The 26,197-nt window shown below is 44.1% G+C and overlaps 3 protein-coding genes and 1 non-coding gene across 5 annotated transcripts; 2 read left to right on the forward strand and 2 right to left on the reverse strand.

Annotated features, from left to right (window-relative positions):
* The first annotated feature begins 170 nt into the window (after positions 1–170).
* On the forward strand, positions 171–7,728 carry LOC111950972 (ras and Rab interactor 2-like). The gene is made up of 10 exons (XM_023968918.2): positions 171–445; positions 1,779–1,973; positions 2,059–2,173; positions 2,289–2,361; positions 2,697–2,788; positions 2,936–3,985; positions 4,136–4,444; positions 4,550–4,681; positions 6,553–6,719; positions 6,921–7,728. The coding sequence occupies exons 2-10, from the start codon at positions 1,779–1,781 to the stop codon at positions 7,233–7,235; spliced, it is 2,448 nt and encodes an 815-aa protein (XP_023824686.1). The 5' UTR covers positions 171–445; the 3' UTR covers positions 7,236–7,728.
* LOC111950262 (dipeptidyl peptidase 3) lies at positions 6,721–16,589 on the reverse strand. Of its 2 annotated transcripts, none has more exons than XM_023967697.2 (18): positions 16,356–16,589; positions 15,468–15,804; positions 15,167–15,256; positions 14,942–15,079; positions 14,746–14,820; positions 14,575–14,665; positions 13,355–13,479; positions 13,097–13,227; positions 12,923–12,981; positions 12,633–12,827; positions 10,686–10,798; positions 10,474–10,566; positions 10,124–10,186; positions 9,765–9,889; positions 9,408–9,528; positions 9,067–9,246; positions 8,771–8,933; positions 6,721–8,586 (listed from the first exon to the last, which is right to left on the reverse strand). In XM_023967697.2, exons 1-18 carry the CDS (start codon positions 16,397–16,399, stop codon positions 8,444–8,446), a joined length of 2,286 nt encoding a protein of 761 aa, XP_023823465.1. In that variant the 5' UTR covers positions 16,400–16,589; the 3' UTR covers positions 6,721–8,443. The 2 variants fall into 2 exon arrangements, with proteins under 2 accessions (XP_023823465.1, XP_070290738.1); XM_070434637.1 differs by having other exon boundaries at positions 14,569–14,665.
* A 2,934-nt stretch (positions 16,590–19,523) lies between these two features.
* On the forward strand, positions 19,524–19,605 carry trnas-gcu (transfer RNA serine (anticodon GCU)). Its single transcript has one exon. It is a non-coding gene; the product is annotated as a tRNA-Ser (tRNA).
* Positions 19,606–22,879: 3,274 nt separating this feature from the next.
* LOC111951165 (endosialin) lies at positions 22,880–25,937 on the reverse strand. The gene has a single exon (XM_023969211.2). The coding sequence runs from the start codon at positions 25,622–25,624 to the stop codon at positions 23,552–23,554; it is 2,073 nt and encodes a 690-aa protein (XP_023824979.1). The 5' UTR covers positions 25,625–25,937; the 3' UTR covers positions 22,880–23,551.
* Positions 25,938–26,197: the final 260 nt, after the last annotated feature.

A 26,197-nucleotide genomic window follows, 5' to 3' on the forward strand; every position in this document is an offset into this window, starting at 1 on the left:
TCAGAAGTTTAGAAATCATTTATGCAGATTAATTATATAACCCTCTTTCACAAAGGACAGAATAAACAATAGATTTGAATTGTGTTTTAGTGGCGATTTTCCCGTTGACAATACTGTATTTAGGAGATGTTTCACAAGGTGGTGACGGGCGCATGCGTATTTAGCCTTGGTCTCAGCCAGGTTTGTTTCTCTCCAAAGTGTGAATGGAAAATATAAGGAAGACAGATCAGAGGAATGCGAGGAACTTCTGAATCACAGCTACACAGAGAGATCTCTGCCTGGACGGTCCAGACAGCGCCAACATGGCATGTCAATAGATCTCGGTCTATTACAGTTTTCTATACTTTAGACGTTTCTGTGGCATTTGGACATTCAGGGATCAAGTGGAATTTACAGTAGGCTATTCAGCATAATCTCTCACACGACAGGGGATCGGAAGATTAAGGTACATTTTGTCAATTCGCCATTTATTTTAATGTGTAAAATAAGAAACAGTTGAATCTTTGTTTGATTACTGAAGTCACGAGACTTGGCACCGATTAACTGAAGGTATGTAAAAAGAGTACATATCACAGAAGTTGCAGAGTTTTACAGAGTTACCTCTTACAGAGTTACAGAACGTGTCAGTAAATATAAAACGTGTGGAGTACGTTGGAGGCCAATACCATGTCCACAAATATGATGGTGTAATTTTATTATTATAATTTAAAAAATATACAAAATCAAAATGTTCTATTTACTGAAATAACCTTTGATTTCATGGTCTGTTATTACAATATAGTCAACGGTTAATTATGCCTATATTTTTCACCAGTGGTTCCCCAACATAAAAAACGGTATACCTCCAGTAATAAACCAATTATAAAATGCTTGTTTGGTATTACAACTTTATGTTGTTCTGCTGATATATTCAGGTCCTGACAGGTCACAGTTGTTTTAGTGTCAATATTACAATAGTCTCATGAGGTTCAAAAGTGGGCTCTGGTATAGGCTATTCATTCTGGACATTTTGTTGCATTATTATGAATTCAAATTTAAGATATTGCCTTACATTTTAGACTTGTACCTCTCAGTTGTTTACAAGGTTAGATTTGCATTTTCACACATGACTCAGTAGGTTTGGAGTGTTTTAAGTGCCTATCTCTACCACCTCACCATGTCTAGACTTGCCAAGCGGGAATTTGGGCAGCCAGCATCACCACCCTTTCTCTCAAATATTGTGTTGGGCTCAGGACTGTCTTATACCGCAGCAGCCAATCCCTGGAGGGAAGTTGGAGGAATAGACATCCAGTCATTTTCCATAATAACAGCCTGTGCATATAAACCACCTCTGTTAAAATATAGCCGCACCTTCTCATATTCAAAGGGTTTAACAAGCTAACACAAAATTATACTTCAGTCCTAGCAAGTTCACTGTTGATGGTAGGATCCTTAGGATATGTACACGTTAGAACACCCTCGCAATTGTGGTGAGTCTTACTCTGATGACATACACCCTCCAGATTACTCAGTGAGAGGAAGGAATAGGGTGTGGGAGTTTCCCAAAATTATGGAGAAGTAGTGGTCAGCACGGAACACAGGGCACGTCATGACATGATGCCTGCTAGTGGTACCAGAAGGGAACAGGAAGAGCACTGATTCCGAAGCATTGGTATGATGAAGAGCAGAATGGGAAGTATCATTGTGGCAACTTGTCCTTAAAGCCTAACCACATAACTGCATGGTGCATAGATACCATACAGTACCTGTTTGTGCAAGCTGTACACTCTGTTCCCCAGATGCAGGAGGACCCGGTGTATGATTTCCCTGAGCCGGTCGGGGAGCTGGTAGGAGAGAGGCGGGCTTGTTCTCAGCGTGGCTCCCTGAAGAACATCAGTGTGCTGGACCGTCTGCTTCTCACACACCCCGTCTGGCTGCAGCTGTCCATCAACTCTGCCACCGCTCTGCACATCCTACAGCGGGAGCCGCCTGGGGTGAGACACGCACGCACAACGCACACCGCACTGACGCGCACGCACAAAACACAACCTGAGTGTGTATCTCTCTGCCTCTCTGTAGACCTTTCTGGTGCGCAAGTCCAACACCTCGCAGAAGAAAGTGCTGTGTGTCAGGCTTGCAGACGACAGCGTTCCCTCCTTTGTCAAACAATTTGTCATCCGCGAAGTGGACTCCAGTGAGTGATGAAAGACTAAGGCAGGGATGTTGTATCTACAGCCTGTTGATATGAATAACGAGGGCTTTTAACTAATGATCTTCTTCTTGCTTCTCCGTCTCCCTTCCATTCACAGCCTTCTCTTTGGAGAGAGCGGCTATCGGTTTCCCTGACCTCTTCCGGCTCATTGCCTTCTACTGTGTTAGCCGGTATGGGCCTTTTACTTGGCTTCACAGTTCAAAGTTCAAAAAGGCACTCGCACATCTGAGCTCTCTTTGTTGCAGGTGTATGGTAACAGTTGAATAAGATGAGAAAAAAAGAAGAAACCCGCACACTGCTGTGACAAAGGCCTTGATGGCCGATACGTAAAGCTAAATAACGAGTAGTGATTCTTGGCTTCACTGTAGAATGGGTTTAGGACATTTAGACAACTAATGTCAACCAGTGTTATCCATCTAGATCTGCATTATCTCTCATTATTGGTCCACATCATATCCTACTAGAATTAGACCTGTCTATAAAACTTATGTGCTGTCTATTTCAGGGATGTGTTGCCCTTCCCACTGGAGCTCCCTGAGGCCATAGTCAAGGCTTCATCCCACAAACAGCTGGAGTCCATTTCACACATGGGTGTGGGTAGGTACCGCAGAGTGGCTCAGAGGTCTGATCAACCAAGATGTTGGCAATCGTTGTAATGCTAGCTGACATTGTGTACCGTACACAACTCGTCAAGGATAGCGTTGAGGAAGTATGCCGACACAGTTTTGCTTCTTCTTCATTCAGAGTTCTGGAGCTCCCAGCTGAACTTCAGAGGTCCACGCAATGGGCCCCCACCTGTCGAGGCGGCACCGCTGCCCCCTAGCCCCACCCCTGAGGACTGTGCCACGCCCCAGGAGAGCCCCACCCTGTTCCAGGAGTTCTGCCCCATCCAAACACGCAGCCCCCGGGAGCTGAACTGCGGGGCAGCAGGCCAAGGGGCTCTCTGTTTCATCAACCCACTCTTCCCGCAATCCCATCCTGCACTGCTAAAACGCCACCAGTTCAAGCGCAGCCTCAAGGTGCGTGTCTCGACTGAGAACTCTAGCCCTTTGTCCCCACCAGTTGCCCCTCCCCCTCCCCCACCTCTGCTGGCCAAGAAAAATATTAAGAGCAAGAAGGTCCAGCGGGCCAGTGGAGCAGTGGAAGCCAGAGTGGAGGGTGAGGGAGGGACAGCACCCGTCCAGGAGGACTCAGACTATTTGCAGCCATGCTTGGTTCTTCCAGTTCTTCCGCAGAAGACCAGGGTCCCACCCACACTGTCTCCCACTGCAGAGGAGGACTACCATGTGCCCTTAGGTCTCCTGCAGGGACTGGCCCAGGAAAAAGGAGGTGAGGAGGAGGTGGGTCTCCTGCTGGAGCAGAGATATGCTCCCTCCCTGAGTGAGCTGGACAGCAGCAGTTCCCTCAGCAGCCTGGAGGAGGCAGAGGAGAGCTCAGAGCGAAATCCCCTCACCAGGGGCACCAGTAACCCCTCACCCCCATGCACCTTGCCCCCACGCCAGCCCGTCTCAGTCCTGCGCAAGCTGAGTGCAGTCTTTGTGTCCTTCTTTGTGCCAGAGAAGCGCGTGGCGAGGCTGGTGGAGGACCTGTCCCGTGACAGGAGGACTGCGTTTGGTGTCCTGGTGCAGGATTTCCTCAGGCAGCAGCGGGAGGCGATCAAGCCTCAATGCCAGAGATCTAGCGTAGAGCTACTGCAGGGCATCCGCTTCTTCCTCTCCCAGGCCAAGACCTTCCTGCTGGACTGTGGGGAGCTAGAGCCCCCAATTGAGACTATGGTGCCTGATGATGAGAAAGGTACAGCAACATTGATCCCCAATGCAAACAGCAGGCATTAGTAAAATAAACAGTCAAAATATGCTCAGTAATTTTAAATACAACTATTGCTGCCATGTTTCCCTCTACAGATAATGACATGTGACCTCATGAATGTGTGTTTGTGTGCAGACCTGGTGCTGGAGAAAGCCATGTTCCGCTGTGTGCTGAAACCTCTGAAGGGACAGATAGACAGGACACTACAAACTCTGCATGAGCGAGACGGTTCCACCCAGAGCATGGCAGAGAGCCTGGCTGTGGCCAGGGGAAAGACCCCGTTGGAGTGTTTTGGAGTGCGGGTGGGAGTGCCGGATGCTGCCGGTGTGGAGAAGGTGCGGCAGAAGTTAGCTCTCATGAGGCGGGCTTACTCGCCCATTGACAAGGTTGTGCTGCTCCTGCAGGTCTGCAAGCTCATCTATAAAGCCATGACGGACAATTCAGGTGAGGGCTTTTTTATGAGAGAACATGGCAAAGAAATAAACCTTACAGAACCAACAGCTGCTATCCCTTCCATCCATGGTAAAGTTGTCTTGTCTCCATGAGCAGGCAAGGAATTCGGTGCAGATGACTTCCTACCAGCCCTGTCCTATGTCATTGTACAGTGTAACATGCCAGAGCTGTCTGTGGAGGTGGAGTACATGATGGAGCTGCTGGAGTCATCATGGCTGACAGGGGAGGGTAAGGCTGACAGAAAACGATCAAACCGTTAACCCCAACTACAGTACCAGTCAAAAGTTTGGACACACCTACTAATTCCAGGGTTTTTCTTAATTTTTTTACTATTTTCTACATTGTAGAATAATAGTGAAGACATCAAAACTATGAAATAACACATATGGAATCAGGGAAAAGGGGGATACGTAGTCAGTTGTACAACTTAATGCATTCAACTGAAATGTGTCTTCCGCATTTAACCCAACCCAGAGAGGTGCGGGGGGCTGCCATAATCGACATCCACGTCTTCGGCGCCCGGGGAATAGTGGGTTAACTGCCTTGCTCAGGGGCAGAACGACAGATTTTTACCTTGTCAGCTCAGGGATTCAATACAGCAACCTTTCGGTTACTGGCCCAACACTCTAACCACATGTAGGAACCAAAATAAAAAGTTTAACAAATAAAAATATATTTTATATTTGAGATTCTTCAAAGTAGCCACCCTTTGCCTTGATGACAGCTTTGCACACTCTTGGCATTCTCTCAACCAGCTTCATGAGGTAGTCACCTGGAATACATTTCAATTAACAGGTGTGCCTTGTTAATTTGTGGAATTTCTTTCCTTCTTAATGTGTTTGAGCCAAACAGTTGTGTTGTGGTATACAGAAAATAGCCCTATTTGGTAAAAGACCAAGTCCATATTATGGCAAGAACAGCTCAAATAAGCGAAGAGAAATGACATTCCGTCATGACTTTAAGACATGGTCAGTCAATTCAGAAAATTTCAAGAACTTTGAAAGTTTCTTCAAGTACTATGATGAAACTGGCTCTCATGAGGACCACCACAAGAAAAGAAGACCCAGAGTTACCTCTGCTGCAGAGGATAAGTTCATTAGAGTTACCAGCCTCAGAAACTGCAGCCCAAATAAATGCTTCACAGAGTTCAAGTAACAGACACATCTCAACATCAACTGTTCAGAGGAGACTGCGTGAATCATGCCTTCATGGTCCATTTACTGCAAATAACCACTACTAAAGGACACCAATAATAAGAGACTTGCTTGGGCCAAGAAACACAAGCAATGGACATTAGACCTGTGGAAATCTGTCCTTTGGCCTGATGAGTCCAAATTTGAGATTTTTGGTTCCAACCGTCGTGTCTTTGTGAGACACAGAGTAGGTGAACGGATGATCTCCGCATGTGTGGTTCCCACCCTGAAGCATGGAGGTGGTGGTGTGGGGGTGCTTTGCTGGTGACACTGTCTGGGATTTATTTACAATTCAAAGCACACTTAAACCGGCATGGCTACCACAGCATTTTGCAGTGATACATCTCATCTGGTTTGCTCTTAGTGGGACTATCATTTGTTTTTCAACAGGACTATGACCCAACACATCTCCAGGCTGTGAAAGGGCTATTTGACCAAGGAGATTGATGGAGTGCTGCATCAGATGACCTGGCCTCCACAATCACCCGACCTCAACCCAATTGTAATAGTTTGTGCTCATATGTGCATATGTGGGAACTCCTTCAATACTTGGAAAAGCATTCAAGGTGAAGCTGATTGAGAGAATGCCAAGTGTGCAAAGCTGTTATCAAGGCAAAGGGTGGCTAATTTGAAGAATCTAAAATATATTTTGATTTGTTTAACACTTTTTTTGGTTTCTACATGATTCCTTATGTGACAATTCATAGTTGTGATGTCTTCAGTATTATTCTACAATGTAAAAAATAGTAAAAATAAAGAAAAACATTTGAATGAGTAGGTAGGTGTGTCCAAACTTTTGACTGGTACTATACATACACAAGTATTTATGCTTTAAATGGGAAATATTTCAAATAGTATATGATGCCAAATAGCTATCATAATCCAGTGTTGCAATGTTTGTACTAGGTGGGTACTACCTGACCAGTGTGTATGCCAGCCTGTGCCTGATCCAGAGCCCGCCTGAAGAAATGCCCTCTAGCGGGCTGACCCAGGGGGCCAGAGACTCCCTGAAAGACTGGAGCCAGCGCCGGAGCAGCCAGGCTTTGAGCCAGAAAAACATACAACAGCAACTGGTACGACTCAAATTATTTATTAGCACCAATACTGTATAGAATTACACACCTACCTCTAACACTAAACAGAAATCAACACATACCTAAGGTATGTGGAATTATATGTGACAGTTGGAAATCCCTGTATCCCAAAGTGACCAGTAGGACTGCTTTGATATGAACTGTTCTCATGGGAAACTTTCTTTGAATTGTGTGTTGCAGAGGTGTGTCAAGGTTCTGCTTCAAGATGGAGAAAGCAGCTGGTTAAAAACCCTGCAATGGAGGGCAGGAGTTAGTGGGGAGGCCCTGACCCAGCTCTGTGCTGCTAAATTTGGGGTAGACAACCCAGAACTGTACAAGCTGTACTGGCGGAATGAGGGGGAGATTCAAGCCCTCCCAGCCCAGGCCCAGATCCAGGACCTACAGGGCCAAGGCAGCAGTGGAACACCCCTCATATACCAGAAAGCCAAACTGGATGGACTCAAGACTTGCAAACTAACAAGAGAGGCGGCTGTGGACCTTGTGGAATCACATTGAGTACCCACACGTTAATGAAACAGTTTTCTTAAACCCCACTCAACTGCAAGAATGACTTGCTTTGTGATTTACTCTTAAAATATGTTAAATGAACATTTGTCTGGATGGATATTGCAAAGTACCTTAGACACTCCGTTTATAATTTACACTTGGAGAAAATGTTTAAACTGGTTGGCTCGAGCCCCGACTGCTGATTGGCTGACAGTCGTGGTATATCAGACCGTATACCACGTGTATGACAAAACAGTCATACATTTTTACTACTCTAATTACATTGGTAAACAGTTTATAATAGCAATAAAGCACCTTGGGGGTTTGTGATATATGACCAATCTACCATGGCTAAGGGCTGTGTCCAGGCACTCCGCGTTGCCCTTATTTCAATGTGTATCAGTTCATGCAGCTCATTAAACAAGTTCCCTGAGATACCTTTAATAATGCATGAGAAAAACTGAACAGACATTGGTATTAAAAGAAAAAAAAATCAAATTTATTTTTTGTGTAGGGTGTTTCTTACCAACCTCACCAAGAGAATTTGCAGTACCGTCTACCCTTTCACAAATGCATTGCTTTTGACCATGTCACAGTAGTGCTTCAAGTGCCCTGGACACAAGGGACAAAGAACTTATCCAATGATTAGTATTATTGGAGGGACTTCTTTCAAAAGAAAAAGTGTCAATTTTCTAAGACAAACAGCAAATTGAAATGTGTCGACATAAAAAGGTTATAGTGGTTTAGATTTGATTGACAGATTAGTTGATGGTGAACCGTGTATGGTCCCCTTGAGTCCATTTTCTTTTCTACACCCTGGCCTTGTTTCAAACTGACTCCAAGCTCCTACCACTAGGCACTTTGAGTTCCTTCAGCTGTCAAATTTGCATGACATTGCTTACACTGTTCCTATCCTTCCTGATATTGTCAGGGGGGGAATGAAGAACTGCATAACGATAGGAGCTTAATGTAGTTTCATACTGTGCCTCTGAGGGTGAAGAATGTCGCCAGGCTCACAAATCACAGCCATAACCACCTGCGGCATTCCACACACGACTGATTTGTGAAATTCATTTTGACAGTGCATTGAAAGATCAATTCCTATGACAGGTCCACGCAGGCCGGGCCAGGCGTGTCTCAGTCAGGAGCAGGCGTGGGCATGACGGCAGCATGTCTGGGTCTTAACGCTGCTCTGACTGTGTATCTGCACCGTTCACTCAGAACCAGCAGGGGGCATCCCTCTTGTTCAGCTCTAGCAGGTGGGCCTCCACCTCCTCGGCGTCGTCGGCAAACCGTTCCGTGAAGGAGCAGATCAGTCCAGCCGCGCTGCCCTCGTATTCCACTAGCTCCACGCTGTCACCTGCGTCAGACAAACACGCAACAAGTCTTTGAATTCCAAGGACACGTGTGCCAGTAGAACGGTTTTGGGGTGATACACCATCTTTCCATTAAGGTTGACCACTTAGTAGGACGATGTTAAACATGAAGAGCTGTGCCATGTAAATGTGGATAACCCTCTTGGCATTAAGACAGGGAAGACTAACCTTTGACCCTTGTGTTGGCCTGAACAAACATCTTGCGAGCCTCTTTGCGCTGGAGAACCGTCTCCCGCAGGCACAGGAAGTTGTGAGAACCACCGTCGGACACGGCCGAGTAGCCCTCATACAGCGCTCTGCCTCCCTCCACATCGGCTGTGGACTTGATGACCTGCAGGGACAAAGACAATAATGGGTCAAATAGGAAACTTGGTTTGACTTTTATTGTGAATATTGGCGGCTGATCATTTATCCCGGTAATCCCAGCCACGATCAAGACATTTCCAAGCCTTCTACAGCTGTACCTGTAGTTTGCATAGGAACCTCTCGATGGCACCCTTGCCCACGGTGTGGATCTTGCTGCGGTCCAGCGTTATGAGGGCATCTGGGCTCCCATCCTTTCCTGTGCTCTCCTTCAGGGTCACCAGCCCCTCGCCAGCCTCCAGGAGCACCCGCAGGATCACAAAGCGAGCTTGCATGTGGGCCTGAGACAGAGAACAGGAGGTTTAGTTAAACACACAGCGGGATAGACACACACACACAGGCAGCGGGGAAGATATTCAATGAGCTATAGAGAGTCAGAAAGCTAGCATGATCAAGTGAGGCTGATGTACTTCATAAATTATTGAACTTTAGTGTAGCTGACCTGTCTCCAGCTTTTGCTCTCGGAGGTGTAGAACTCTAGTCCCAGCAGGCCAGCTCGCACCATGTTGAGCCAGTTGACGTACACCACCTCCTCTGCATCCTCGCCCTCATGGCCAAAGATACTGCAAACCCAGGGACAACATCCTCGTTATAGCGTCCTGACCCGCATAAGATCACTTATATTAAATGTAGGATTATATTTTATATTATATTAAATGTAGGTTTTGTGATTACAGAGTATGGATAAGCAGACCGGAGCACGGCTAAACAGACCAGACCAGAGCAAGGATAAACAGACCAGAGCACGGATAAACAGACCAGAGCACGGATAAACAGACCAGAGCACGGATAAACAGACCTGAGCACGTGTTTGTTGAGACAGAGGTAGAGCCCCACACACTCGGCCCTGCACTCTTCATAGGAGCAAGAAATGGTGGAGAATTTGCTGTCCCATGTTTCGTTGCCTTTGTACCAGGTGGTGATCTAAAGCACAGAAACCATCGTTTACACCAATACTCACTTAAACCCCTTCATCGGCAACCAGAAATGTTAATATTGGTCACGATCATCAGTCTTAAAACATATAGTTTACTTAACCACAACAATACATTACGCTCTCTCAAAATCATTCTCTCTCGAGTCCAAAGCAAAGAATAAAGAAAATATACAGAAATAAATAAAAGTATGATCCCAAATGACTGAGGTATATAGACTCACCTTTTCTCCAGTCTCAGGATTGCGAACATTATCTTGCTCAAAGTTGAAAGTTCCCTTCTCATCCTGTACACATGACAACACATAATAAAACACTAAATCAGTCACAAAGCACTGTGCATCCCCCGTTCAGAGACTACATAACAGTAAATACAATGGATTTTAAACCAGACATATTAGACACTAAAGGGGCAATCAGTTCAAACAATTAAATGGTGGCGCCCCGCCACTGTTGTGGTAAACAGCTGGGCGATTGAGCTGGAGAAATGTAAACACTCAAATTCATAGACAGGGCTATAGATGCGAGGACTGACCATACAGGACATGAACATGAACGGAGATGGCTCTCTTACCTGGACAAAGAGCTTTCCACTGCCATGGCCCAGCAGCTCATGGAGGCCCACCTGCACCTCGAAGGAGGGCCCCTTCCACTTAATGTACACATCCTGAAAGAAACAGACAGAGACCATTGAAGGAAACAAAAATCTGATGGGCATAATTGTACCCTTTCAGTCTTTGTGGTTATTTGGTATGGCACGGAGGTCATAGTTAGAAAGTTGATTACCTTGTCATCTTCATCCAGAAAGGTGAGCTTGTCCTTCTGGGTAGCGTAGGCCACAGCCAGAACATTACCCAGGGAGACATTCTTAAAGCCCTCCGACTGTCTGATATCGTCATCTAGACAAACACACACACAGAGATAACAGGGATATTCCATGGTAATGGAATTACGCTGGGAATCAGATTTCTCACTTTAAAATGCCACCCCCAAAATATTGATATCAACGCTTAACAAACCATAAAACTATGCACTAGGACTTATTTGAAAGATGTACACAATTCTTTCTTATTTTCCAGAAACACATTCACTGGAAGAAATGTGCAGATGCAAAGTTTGGTAACAGAATGACGGTAAAATCTCCCTCAGTTTTTACACGACCACGTTTTCCAAAAACGGTTTAATATCTACTCTGAATTAAGATCCCAAGATGTCTGCAGAAAGAATGGGGTGTCAGCTATATGATACCTCGAGTTAAAACAAAAATATATATTTTGGTTATCGAACTACAGTAAGTGAAGTGAATTTACACCCAGTAACAGAATTACGGTAACGGAATTACATTATGGGTCACTGATCTGTACTATACAGAAATGCATAATTATAGATATAAATGTTATTCTCTTTATGGTGATGTATCCTGAATATGTACAGAAAGAAAAAAGGTAGAAATACGCAATGTCATCCTTTACACATATGGGGATTATTCTACACATATGTACAGAAAGAAAAAAGGTAGAAATACGCAATGTCATCCTTTACATATATGGGGATTATTCTACACACTGGCTATTATTCTAATGAGCTCCGCCCCAAACAAGACCAAACTTAGTTGGTCCGGACCCAATCTGAACCAATCATAGAGGTCTATACTTCAGAAGTCTGGACATCACGGTACAGTAAAGTTCAGTACGTTATATTGTACTCTACTTTTCTTTACAGTACTCTGTTTCGCTGTGCTGTCCAAAGTTGTGAAACAGACGTCTTTGATTGGTGATCAAATCTGAATCGATCTCAGATGTCTATGTTTGGGCATAAAATGTATGTCTGTGGACGTAGTGAAATCAAGGCCAGGGCGGACTGACCAAATTTCAACAACTTTTCAACGTCCATGTATGCTGGTTAAAGTAAACGGAGCGAGAGGGGGCTCATGGGTAGATGTCAGTAAGAGCCGGGAGAGGTACTGTAACAATAACTGGAGAGAGAGAAAGAGAGAGCCGTTGTCCAGATGGTTTTCACTCTTGCTTTGACCACGTGACAGAAAGAAAATATTCAGCTGAACATAACAGTCTGCAAGTGGAGGGAGGACAGTAGCAGGTGACCCAACTGTGGTTTGTGACTATGATTTCTCACTAGCCAATTCAGATGCAGTAAATCTGTTTCCGATTCGGTAACAGAATTACGAGTTTGAATCACTAAATTCATAAACAATAATATATTAGTAAAACCACTAAATTGGTAGGTCTACCTTTACTTGTTACTTTGTGAACTTTCATTCAGAAATGAGAAAATATCTTAAAGATGTGGGTTTTTGGTAACGGAGGCAAATCATTTCTCAAACTAAACGTAAGTGTTAATATTAGTTGGCAGGGGTCTTTACTTCAACATTGTGGTTTGATGTATTTGCAATAACTTTGAAGACTTTCTCTGGTGGATGTTTTCTTTGGCCCCTTTTTCATCCGTTTGATCACAAATCAAAGCCATTGTTTAAGTTTTAAGATGGAAAACGGCTGAAAAATGTATCCAAAAACACACTCGACTTTCATTTGACACCCAATATGACATGCTCCTATAAACTTCACATATTGGTGCTCATGGGTCCTTTTCACATGGAATCGACCGACATTAAGCCAAAGTCATTAGAGATCCTTTCGAGACCCGAACAAGATGCCGTGTGGATCGGTCATGTCAATATTAACTGAATAAAGAGTCGGTTTCGGACGTGACACTCACAGTTGGGAATATTAATGCCAGCTGGAATGCCGCTGCCAGCGAACGTCAGCACGTCCAGGGAGGTGAAGTCAGGCAGGAGGAAACGGTCCTTCTCAAAGTCTTTTGGCCATGGCAGCTCTGGCAGAAGCACTTCGGCTGAGCTCACCAGCTTAGCAAAGCGTTCGCTCATTGCCTTGTTCACCACGGCAACAAAACCTGAGGAAAGAGGAGACAAACCCCGACGCGATCACAAAAGAGTATTCAAACACACGTAATGATAATAGCGGGTGCGTTGCCTCTTAAATTTGTACCTTCAAACTCTCCCCTGGAACCAAAGGGATCCCTGTAGCTCTCGATAAATCCAATATAACTAGGAGAGAAAGGAAAAGACTAACATCAAGTTGAAGGAAAAAATGACAGGGGAAGGGATTGCTTCTTTGATCCACAGACCGGAAGGCCAAATCTGGAAGGCAGCGCTCTCTCACCTCTCCACAATGGGCCCCTTATCTTTAATCCAGAAACGAGAGCCTTCCTTGTGCGCCTCCACGGACCCAAAGGTGAAACTCCGCGAATATTCCTCCAGCATTCGTCTCTGGTTCTCATTGGCCGCGTGGTCCTTCCATTAAAGAGAAGACGGTTCGCATGGGACCAAACTTGACACGTTAAAGACACATTAGCAGTTTTGAGTCACGTACTTGAATTGATAAGGGATACATTTGAATTAGTGTACCGTTTGAACTAACCTTGGCTTTCTCCAGATTTTCACTCACTTTCTTCATGAGGTGATCATAGTCTCCCCTGGAAACCGTGAAGACACAGTCCTCAAAGTCATATCTGCCACACCTGGTCTCCCCCTCCACTGCACAGTCTAGAGCAATGACAGAGAATTTTTTTTAATAAAGAGGATTCATTACTGACATCAACCCTTTACACTTGTAGGAATTGGCCTTTATGGATAGGGCTAAATTGAAATGTTTCTTACAGAAGACGTATGAACTGTGTAAACATGGTAGCGATTAAAAAAAGGGAACAGTTGAGATGATCAGAACACGATGAGACCAAAGTTGAGGAAAACAGTTCACCTATCAAGACTGAATCCAAACATTGCACTTGATTTAATGTGTATTTTACATGTACTGTACTTCTCGCTGCATTTGTTGACAACGAAATCCAGAAATACTCTGGGATACATTCAGTAAGATAAGAATATTCCTGGAAAATGTGGGGTTGGTGCAACATAAGACAACTACAAAAATGACAAGGGTTTGAGTGTGAGGACAAACTGGTGTCTCCAAGGGCCACACATATACACCTCTCCAAGGTGTAACTTCAATGCACTTATGAGTCTTTAAATATAATGTGCTTTTTTTGAGCTCTCCTAGCTGTGCCGTTGAGGAACTAGAGCAAGAACACTTGTAGTTGTTTTGTTTGGAACACAACCCTGCATCTCCGCCATCACATAATTACTGTTGGTGTTTACGCAATACAAAAACGGCTCCCTACAAAATCGACATCTGGGTCAGGTGGGCATCATTTGAACGCTTGTTCTATTGCCAACAGGACTAGCGAAGTTATAAAATACCATCTTACAGTGTTAAGCTTTCACGGGGAAATTCAGAGAAACAGATGGCAATTTTGGCGGGCACGGAAAATAGTCAAGCGTGCGGTCAGGTGCGTGTTCCGTGGTGAATATTCATCGCAACAGACAAACGGGCTCATTGTGTTCAGGACAACCCAGGGTATGAAACCATGTCATCTTGTAACTGTACATTAAACGTAGTGATGAGTTTCACGATATGGAAATGTGAAGTGCATGTCACATGCTGTTTGGAGGGTGCTTATGTTCAGAACGACTGTCAGTCAAAACACATACAGAGCTGTGAAGCTCAGAGCTTGAGCTCTGACGTCATTTATAGCGTGTCTTTATTAGCACAGCTTTTAAAAAGGAAAAAGGCACTCTCACCCTTCTGCACAGCAGACGCAAGGCGCACCTCGTAGCAGGTCTTCCCTTCGGATTTTACCTTGAACAGTCGCGTGTTGTAGGCACTCAGGTTCTGTAAGGGAGACAACTCTTTAAATCCTGCAATTCGAAACACAGACATAAGACAACAAACTTAAATACACGAACACACACCTTTGAATCCAAGAATTTCTGAGCCAACTCGGCGTCCTCCAAACAACAGTTCCCTGAGAAGTATGTGGTGATTCCCTGCGGACAAGAAATAAAGCGCCATCATTATCAACACCGACAGTACATAGGATTTATTTAAGAGGACCCAACACCACATAAAGCATAAGTGAGGTGAGTGTTTGGCACCAGGAAGTCTTACCTTGTCCCCCAAGCCCAGCTGTTTCTGTTTGTCCTCAAGGGAGAAGAGGAGGGTGGAGCAGCTGTCCCACAGGGCCTCCATCTCACTGGGGCTGTCCTGGAAGGCCTGGCTCTGCCACACAAGGGCCTTCAGGGTCTCCTACGCCGCAACGTGTGGTTATTAGAGGACATAACCATTCTGTCAAGGCTTTTATAATTCAGATATAAAAAAGTGAGGATTATTTACCTTGGGTAGGTTAGGAATGAACTTGGTGTCTCCAAATGACTTGTAGTTTCCCATGTTGGCATAGAGACCAGCAGCATAAACAAGAAAGGCCTGCCAAAAAAACAATAGCTATTATTATCTAGAGTCAGGCTGAGACACAGAAGATGCATGTTATTACAACAGGCTCACTGTGCACTTTGTGCTCGGTCACCTGATAAGTCGCTGAGCCTGTACCATCTGTGTGTGGTTATGCATTCTAATTCTACGGCGTATACATTGTTTGACTCGTTCTTTCTCCAGGCTCTGTAGGTAGGTGCATTACCTGGTACTCCTCAGGACTGAGTCCAGCTGCAGTAGCCACATTCCCCAGCTGTGCTGGTGGCTGCTTGCGGAACAGCCTCTGTAAGAGAACGAAGATGGAGGCAGACTCGGGCGAGGTCTGCAGCAGCACAGCCAGTCCTCCGTACCAGGCAGACCTGGAGAGGTAGTGCGCATAGAGCTGTTCTCTAGGGGACAGCAGGCGAAACGCTTCAGTACAGTCCAGCGCAGAGATCCCAATGTCATTGGGGAGGTAATACTGAGAGTCCACCATGGTGAACAACAGTCTTGATGCTTGCGGCTTCCTTTTCAACACAACGCTCACAGCTGAGAATTTGCAGCTAGATGTTAACAAAAATGCATGGTATTATTAGCATTAAGAAATAGTTGTAGTTGCATAGTTAGATTTACACACAGGTTACGTCTCAAGTCGTCAAGTGACACATTTCGAGCATCCTTCCTAGCTTGCAACTAAATACATTGTAAGCAAAACTAACTAGACAGCTAGTCTAGTTAGCATGTCTGTTACAGTAGTTGCCATCTATCTATCCAGTGGGAGCCAAAGCCAGGTTAGTTCGATTAAACTTTCCAGTAAACTAAGGTAGGAGCCGCCCCAGTTTTAGCAGTATACCTTGCCGCACTTAGAAAATTCGTAACCACACACAATTTCAATTATATAGCAGTAGCACGTGGTAATAGCCGGTAGCTAGCTATCCAACTATGCACTGGCTAACAGTTAGCTTCGCGTACCTATACCAAATATTTATTTCATAACTAACGTTACCTACAAAACTATGTGTGTTCGACAAGGCTAGCTACTAGTAGTCAGTCAGCTAGCTAATGCTTTGTGAGTTCCTGTGTAGCTTGCACATTTCAAAATTTTTGTAGTTACCTCTTCCAAATACGCAAGCCTTGAATCACGTTACAACGAAACATCCAGCAGTGATTGTGGTATATTTATTGATGGGACGATTGGTACCAGACCTCCGATTAAGTTTTCAAATCACTACTGATCCGACACAATGTACAGTACTGATGCTCGTTTCAAAGTTACATTATCACCTGATCAAATACATCCAAAACTCAGTTTGATCACGTGTTTTTTTCTTCAAACGCGAGATCTCATCGATTTCGCCGTGGTTCCGGTGCTTTGCTTTCATACACCGACCTCTACTGGACACTTAATAATTTAGTTAGGATTCTTTCATTGGGTCAGCTGAATGGTAGCCCAGTGGTGTTGGGGTTTCAGGGACTACAACCAGGGAATGGGGTTGAATTAAGATTAAGGCATATTAATTTGAAAACTCGTTTAATGTGAAAATACACTTTCAGCACATTGTTGTTCAAACAATTCGTTTTATTTAGTAAAGTATAAACGTCTGCCTTAAGCATCCTACATAAATGCCATACGTTTTTGACAACAAAAAAGAAGGGATTCACAGCAAAAAAAAAGGGGGAGCACAATGGAAGGTGCGAACCTGTACGGTAACTGATAGGCTATAGATTTTTGTTGAAAACAATTCTATACGAACATCAACCGCTGCTTTTCATTGCTGACCAGCAGATGTCACTAATGTCCATTGTGTTTAAAGCTCTGCGTAATGAACCGTTTTGGCACAATTTGGTGAAAGCCCCAAAGGCTTCAGAAAGCCTCGGTTTCACATCACTAGGTAGCCTAATGGCTATAAACCTGATCTATTTTTGGACAGGTCTGAGCAGTCTGAACGTCAAATTGCGAGCTCACTCTCCTTCTTCGGTGGGGTTTAAAAGCAGTTGGCATCCAATGTAAATACTGCATTACCGCCACCTACTGGACGGGGTATTGAACGAGGAAAAAAATATACAATGTGGGAAATGGGGGGGGGGACGGACATCATACAAAATACAAAAATAGACACATCCAGTTGTGGAAAAAAGTACCCAATTGTCATACTTGAGTAAAACTAAAGATATCTTAATATAAAATGACTAAAGTTAAAGTCACCCAGTAAAATCCTACTTGAGTAAAGGTTTAAAAGTATTTGGTTTTAAATATAGTTAAGTATCAAAAGTAAATGCAATTGCTAAAATATACTTAAGTATCGAAAGGAAAAGTATAAATCATTTCAAATTCCTTATATTAAGCAAACTAGACGGCACAATTTTCTTGTTTTTTAAATTTACGGATAGCCAGGGGCACGCTCCAACCCTCAGACATAATTTACAAACAAAGCATTTGTGTTTAGTGAGTCCGCCAGATCAGAGGCAGTAGGGACGACCTGGGATGTTCTCTTGATAGGTGTGTGAATTAGACCATTTTCCTGTCCTGCTAAGAATTCAAAATGTAACGAGTACTTTTGGGTGTCAGGGAAAAAGTATGGAGTAAAAAGTACATAATTTTCTTTAGGAATGTAGTGAAGTAATAGTATTTATTTTTATTTATTTTATTTCACCTTTATTTAACCAGGTAGGCTAGTTGAGAACAAGTTCTCATTTACAACTGCAACCTGGCCAAGATAAAGCAAAGCAGTTCGACACATACAACAACACAGAGATACACATGGAATAAACGGCTGCACAGTAATGTCTCTTATCGATGGCGGTTATGATATCGTTTAGGACCTTGAGCGTGGCTGAGGTGCACCCATGACCAGCTCTGAAACCAGATTGCATAGCGGAGAAGGTACGGTGGGATTCGAAATGGTCGGTAATCTGTTTGTTAACTTGACTTTCAAAGACCTTAGAAAGGCAGGGTAGGATAGATATAGGTCTGTAGCAGTTTGGGTCTAGAGTGTCAAAAATATAAATAGTAAAGTACAGATATCCCAAAAACGACTTAAGTAGTACTTTTAAGTATTTTTTACTTGAGGACATGTCACTGGACACATCAACAAACAAAACCCATCCCACTCCTTCAGTCACTATCCAGTCCAAAACACATCCCTACACAAGCTCAGGAGCCTGTGAAGGAAGAACAGTCATCGACACGATTCATTGCAAGACCTCGGCTGTGAGTGTGAAATCATGAAAACCCTCAAAAAAATTCAGACTGCTTCTCTGCTTGTGCTGTACAGTTTTTGACCATTGCAATAAATAATACCAAAAACAATAACAGCACTTACAGTTGATTAGGGCAGCTCTAGCAAGGCAGAAATTTGACAAACTGACTTGTTGGAAAGGTGGCATCCTATGATGGTGCCACGTTGAAAGTTACTTAGCTCTTCAGTAAGGCCATTCTACTTCCAAATGTTTGTCTATGGAGATTGCATGGCGGTCTGTTCAATTTTATACACCTGTCAGCAACGGGTGTGGCTGAAATAGCTGAATCCACTAATATGAAGGGGTGTCCACATACTTTTGTATATATGGTGTATAACCTCCGCTGGCATTCGATACTCTTCCCATTGGCATATATATACTTGCCACATGACCAAATCTTTTTTACTTATGACACTGATTGGATTTATTATGCATAAGGCTCTTACAGGGTATCTCATAGACACCATTCTTGCTTGTAGAGGTCGTGAAAGAAAACTTTCCTGATTCAAACAAACGCTATTTTCTGCCAGACATAGAATTCAATCCAATTCAACATCGGGTTTCCAGGCAAGAAGAAATAGAGCCAATATTTCTGTAAGGTCCATATATTTCTCCAAAACTAGGCCTATTGTGAATTTTATTACAAATGTAATGGACTCAACTTAACTAACACACTTTGATGTACAGCCTATTAAATACTGCACGTTATTACAATGATAAAGATTGAAACTTTTTATCTTACTGTACAGTCACCATTCAATCAATAAATGTGAGTTAAAAAACTGCCATAGCTCTGTTGTACAAAGACTGCTGACAGCTAGCTAGCATTTCCGTCAAATGTTCCGCTGACGCCTATCTGACACACCACACACTGGCAGCTGACTGAGATGAGACTGCTTTTCCCACCTTAGAATGTTGTATAAATCTATAGCTACATTAGCTTTACTACGGTAGCTAGTAAACTGGTGTAAAGACATCTAAAAGTTAAACAGTGAAGCATTTAAATGTATATAAACTGATATTTTCTGCAATGACATTAACTGACGAGGTGGCCGAGTGGTTAAGGCGATGGACTGCTAATCCATTGTGCTCTGCACGCGTGGGTTCGAATCCCATCCTCGTCGACAAATGTTTTTCCAACAATTACTTTTGTAGGTGTTGTTTCGTATCTACGAGTGTCTGCAAAAAGTACTTTACATATGAATTATAACAGCATTTATTTATGATATGAATTACAAAAGCAAGACATAGGCGAAGGCTTTATACAGCCTGGTCATTTAGGCTAGTACTGGGCATGCTGCATTTCCATGTAAAAAGCACCATAAGTACTAACTTGAAGTTGATAGGAGCACATAATATTTATTGTGAAATGAAAGCTAAAATTCCATATGTTTTGGGGGGATTTTGTCAGTCCAAATCTGAACCAATATATAAAATGTTCAACCATTTTCCACCCTAAAAGTTTGGAATAAGCAAAGGCTTTGATTTCTTGTCAGATGGAAAAGGGGTCTTAGAAAACATCTACCAGAAAAAGTCTTAAAAGGAATTAGAAATACATCAAAACACAATAATGTTGAAGTAAAGACCCCTGACAACTAATAACAACATGCATATTTAGTTTCAGTGTTGTAGTACGAGTCCGGTCTCAATACCACATTTTGAATCTCTTGGTCTTGTCTCAGTGTCGGTCTTAACTCGGTTTCAGACAGCGAGGACTCGTAATTACATCTGGAGACCAGCCGAGAACAGCGTAGTAAAAAAACTCAGAATTATCAGCTTCCATTCAGTAAAGAGCATAACACCGCTTCGCCAGGCCAAATACATACACTCCTTCCTGAAACATTCATACCTGAACAGTCTTTATATCGATTATAGACATGTTTGCGCAGTGGCGAACCTTTTGGACCAAGGCCTTCAGCGTGTGACAGGTTAATGATGCTGAAATGACAGCAACGGCAATACCAACACTCATGTAAAGTATGTCAATTGACTCTGACACTAAGGCCACCACCACCACACTCAGAGTCCCACCTCCATCCCAAACAGTGTTTGCCTCAGGGGCCCAGTGGCCTGAGAGTAAAGGCAAAAGGAAGCATGACAAGAGCTGGCTACTAGTAGCACTCCTGGTGCCCCTGTGTGTTTTCATTGTGGTGATGCTGGCTCTAGGCATTGTGTACTGCACTAGCTGTGCTGTAGAACAAAACAAGAGCATCACTGACTGTTACCGCTGGATCATCACCTCCAAGTCAGAGGGGGAAAACAAGGCGAAATCTCGTGCTTGACCATTAGAGGCGATACTGTCTTTTTAGCGAATAGCTCTGAAAGAGGGGGGCGAATAAGGGACAGGGTTGAATAAAGGACACTGACAGGATCCAGAATTACAATCATGGTCTTGAATTGGACTCGGTCTCGGTCTCTGGTCTCGACCTTGATTCATCTCGGACACATTCTCCCCCTCCCGGTCTTGGTCTTGAATCGGTCTCACTTTAGGTGGTCTCCAACACAGCACTGTTTAGTTCAGCAGAAATGATTTGCCTTCTGTAAGTTTAAGAAACATTGACTAGTGTCTTGTCATTCTGTTACCAAAAACCCACATATCTTTAAGATATTTTCAAATTTCTCTCCCTCATGAGGAGGGAGGATAATGCAAGTTCACAGAAGTAACAAGTAAAGGTAGGCCTATCAATTAGCTATAGTGTTTTTGCTGCTAACAATTTCGTTTATTACTTATTGATTAAAATGCGTCATTCTGTTACAAAATTGGTAACAGAATGACCCAAAAAATCTGTAACAGAATGACTGCAATTGAATTGGCTACAATGGGAAATCATWKATGTCACAAACCACAGTTGGGTCACCTGCTACTGTCCTACCTTCCACTGGCCTACTGTTATGCTCAGTGTGTTCTTTCTCTTTCTGTCGTGTGTCCATTTAATATAACTGCCCTCTCACCCGCTGAGCACTGACCAACACTGGATATCCATGGACGTTGAAAAGTATTTGAAATATAGTCAGTCCAATTCTGAACCAATCATAAACGCCTGTTTCAAACATTTGGTTTGGACAGCACATTACAGTATAGTACAGTAGAGTGTAGTACACAGTAAAGACAATTCGAGTAGAGTATAGTTGAGTACAATAAAGTACCGTACTGTACAGTAGAGTTTAGTACAGTAGAGCACACTAGAGTAGAGGGCAGTGTACAGTAACATATATTGCACTGTACTGTACTGAATTATACTCTATTGTACTGTACTTTACTGTACTGCACTGAACTATACTCTACTTTACTCAAGTGTACTCTACTGTGCTGTACTGTGATGTCCCAACTAACTTATGAAACATAGATGTCTATGATTGGTACACATTTGGTTCAGTCCCAATCAAATTTGGACTTGTTTGGGGGCGGAGCTCATTAGAATAATAGCCAGTGTGTAGTAGAATAATACCCAARCATGCAAAGGAGGATAATACACTTTTATACCTTTGTTTACCTATTCAGGATACATCACCATGAACAAAATGACATTCATAATTAGGCTCTGCATTTCTGTATACTACAGATCAGGGAGCCATGATGTCATTGTGTTACCATCATTCTGTTACCTGGTGCTAATCCACTTCACTTATTGTAGTTCAATAACTAAAATAGATTTTTTTTCAAACTCAAGGTGTCCTATCATAGCCGACACCCGATTCTTTCTGCAGACATCTTTGAATCTTAATTCGAAGTATATGTTTAACAGATATTTTGAAAAACGTGCTCACAAAAAAACTGAGGGAGATTTTACCGCCATTCTGTTACCAAATCTTTACATCTGCGCTGTTCCTCGAGTAAATGTGTGTGTTTTTTTTTAAATCCCTGTGGAAATTGTTAAAAGTAGTCCTTGTGAGGTTTGTTTAGTTTAGCAATCAATGTTTTTTGTTTGGAATACTTTTAAAGTGAAGAATCAGAGTCTTAGCCCGACTCTCTAATGCATGCATATAAAAAAGAATTATAAAATATCCTAATGCATTATAAAGASGGTATTCATAGGAAGTGTTACCAAAATTAGGAAAAATAAGTATATGGATATGATAAGCAATTATAGCACAATCACTTATTATAGGCTGAGTAAAAGTCCTGATGATTGTGATGTGTTCTGACCTAATAGATAGTCTTAACTTAAGGAGAAGAGAACCCCACATTTTTAGTTCGTGAAAGGGATACAGTTGTAAATCTACTATGATCTTTTACAAATATAGGCCTAGGCCCTACCGCTTGGGGGCGCTGTTTCCCAATAAAAGGCAAAAAGAGGCAGATAAAAACAGGAATTTCTCTTGCTGTTGGGATAGTCTAAGTTACACAATATTCCTAATAATTTCCCGGTATGAGGTACATCAATCAAACAAAACAGCAATGGTTTATTGATTTTATTCAAATCCAATGCATATTCAGTGCTTCTAGAAGGACACAATTCGATTAGGCCTGACTAACACACGTGGGTAAACATTACAAACTGCAACATATCCAAATATTATATAATTGGAGCGTTTCTGTTCACCTCCACACAATTCATGTGATGGGAGTGTTTCTCATCTGGGTTTCTTACATTAGTACTCTGAAGTKTATTCTGTTTATTATGAGCAACCTCAACAACGAGGTCTACAGTACATAATGCTGTTAACTTTAGCACCTGTTGAACTAACAATGACTTAAGACATTTTCTTATGGTGGGCAAAAAAAGCACCAGCAGTGAAATAGGAGCCACCACTTCCTCTCGACAACGTCGTATCCCCTGTCCTCATGACCGTTTATCAGATCTTTACAACATCTAAAAAAAAAACACCACTTCATTTAAACGTGGTCATGATTTTTGGAGCACCAAAATAAGCATTCTTCCTACATGGACTTCAGAGACGCTGGGATGTTCCATAGGAGTATTTCAGGGGTCCAGTTTCACAGTGGTGGCGGCAGACGCCATCAGGTGGGTGGTCTGGATGCTGTCAGTGTCCTTTATTCAACCCTGTCCCTTATTCACCCCCCTCTTTCAAAACTATTCACTAAAAAGACAGTATCACCTCTAATGGTCAAGCACGAGATTTCGCCTTGTTTTCCCCCTCTGACTTGGAGGTGATGATCCAGCGGTAACAGTCAGTGATGCTCTTGTTTTGTTCTACAGCACAGCTAGTGCAGTACACAATGCCTAGAGCCAGCATCACCACAATGAAAACACACAGGGGCACCAGGAGTGCTACTAGTAGCCAGCTCTTGTCATGCTTCCTTTTGCCTTTACTCTCAGGCCACTGGGCCCCTGAGGCAAACACTGTTTGGGCTGGAGGTGGGACTCCGAGTGTGGTGGTGGTGGCCTTAGTGTCAGAGTCWATGTCTGGGGTTTCTACCACTCTCCCAGCCCCCCTGTCATTCTGGACTGCTGGGTGGTGGCTGTCACTAACCCTGGACACCACTGAGGGATCACTTGCTTGGCTTTGAGTGTCATCATCTTCCTGCGAGGACGAGCTGGGCGAGGGTGTGACAGTGTTCCGAGCGGGCTTTCTCCGCGCGAGAACACCCCAGTGTGAGTTATGGCCTTCCGACGGCCTGCGAGGAACCGGTGTAGACGTTGTCTCCTCCTGCGGGGCCTCTGTAAACCAGCCCAGGTCAGTCGGAAGCCTCTCAAGGACTGTCTGCTCTGTCAGCCACTCCAAGCGTGTGGTGTCTGTAACCCAGTCTCTGTCTGTAACCCAGSTTTGGTAGGACGAGGTGGGTGTTGATGAATACTCGTCATCACCTTCTGGAATAGCCATGCAGGAGTACTGGTCTGACTGCAGCTCGTACCCTGCCTCACAATAGCACTCAAACCCACCCATATAGTTGAGACACTTCTGGTGGCAGCTGGCRGAGGTCTGGCACTCATCCACGTCCTGGCATAAGCCTGGATCGTCGGGCAGCTCAGTGTAGCCTTGGCGGCAGTGGCAGGCAAAGGAACCAGGTGTGTTCTCACATCTGTGTTCACAGCGACTGGAATCGTTGCATTCGTCAACATCCACACACTCGCCATTTTCATCGGGCTCGTAGCCCTGGTTACAGTGGCACTCGAATGTCCCAGGAGCATTGACACATATATGAAGGCAGGGGGCCCGGAGACACTCATCCACATCCAGGCAGTTGCGTCCATCAGGTGCCAGCAGGTATCCGTTTGGACATTTGCAGCGGAATCCCTTAGCGGTCTCCTCACAGTCAAACTCACAGTTGGCATTGCCACAGGAATGGTTCGGCTGGCAGGTCTGGCCGTCCTCTGCCAGTGTGAAGCCGTCAGAACACTCACAGTAATACTGTGTGTCAGCATTCTGACAGAAATGTTCACAGCCACCATTTTCTTCTTCACACCAGTCCTGGAGGCCATCAGAGCAGAGGGGGGAATCCTTTGACCAGCCCACACTCCCRTCTTCCCTCAGCATGCAAAGAACAGACTGGTCTCCTAAGCTGTCTTCATTATTTGGGCAGGGAAGGGTGGCCACTGAGCCAAAGGGGATGTGAGTGAGGATGGTGCTGAGCAGGCTGAAAGGGGTGGTGTACAGAGCAGGTCCGCCTCCCTCACTCTTCAGAGAAGGGCACATCCCCCTGTAGGTGTAGTGACACATGAATCCATCCACAGCCAGTGAGCAGGAGCCATCCAGCCACTTGAAGTTGTCGTGCTGCTCCCGGGTGTCAGCAGCAGTGTTGACRCTYATGACGACACAGCGGGGCGCGGCACAAGTACTAGGTGAGTCCGCCCTCAGCCAGTTGGTGTATTGCGTGTCCTGTTCACCTGTGATCCATTGGAATCCCCTGAGTGGGCGTGTGGCAGAGCACTGCCTGGGCTGGCGATGGAGCCCTATCCACAGTCTGACCCTGGCCCGTGGTCCTCGTTGCTCCACAGACGACAGGAGCTCATGGACCACAGCCACCTCCTCAGAACTCTTTAGGGTTGCCAGGGAACCACCTTTGTCCTTGCAGAACCTTGCCGACTCCCGAAAGGTCTTGCGTTGGAAATAGACGGCGTAGCAGCCATCTGCAGCGCAGAGAGCATCTTGCTCCTGCAGCTCTTGTCCCAAAGTCGAGGGAAGCCAGCAGGCCCACAGAAGAGCAAAGGAGCGCAGGGCACAGATCATCTTCCCCATCTGTACCACTGTTTTTTTCCACCTCCCTACACCTCTCTCCAAGTAAAAAAAAAAATATGTTTATTTCAGCTTTGTTTCAATGTTCGACCACTTCTCCCGAACAAAACACTTCTGTTATTAGTCAGAGTTATTTAGTCAGAGGCCTTCCTCCTGAGCTCGCTGCTGGTCTACCTCTGCGTTGTTAGCAGCATTCTAACTGATCTGCAGGAGGAAGAAAAGAGGGGGGAGGGAGGGAAGAGAGAAAGAAGGAGGGTACGTAAAGGAAAAAGGATTGTATGTTTTGGAAGAGGGGGCGGGTAATGACTGAGTGTGTGGAGGAGGGGGGCTGCTGTGCTGGACGGTGGTTTTCCCTTGTGCCATATGGTTTTCATAACTTTAATGGAATTTCTCGTAACCCTGCTACCAACCACATCAACCACTTCAGCTCCATCCACAATAATGGAAACTGTTTCATTTTCCCAGTTTCTCAGACAGATGAAGAGTGGCGACTCAGATGAATCCTTGTTTTTGTCCTAGGGACTGATCTTTCCTATAGTCTAGTCGTTTAGAAAAAAAATTCTCCATTCTGCTTCT

Source organism: Salvelinus sp. IW2-2015, linkage group LG23 (assembly GCF_002910315.2).
Source record: "Salvelinus sp. IW2-2015 linkage group LG23, ASM291031v2, whole genome shotgun sequence".
NCBI lineage: Eukaryota > Metazoa > Chordata > Actinopteri > Salmoniformes > Salmonidae > Salvelinus > Salvelinus sp. IW2-2015.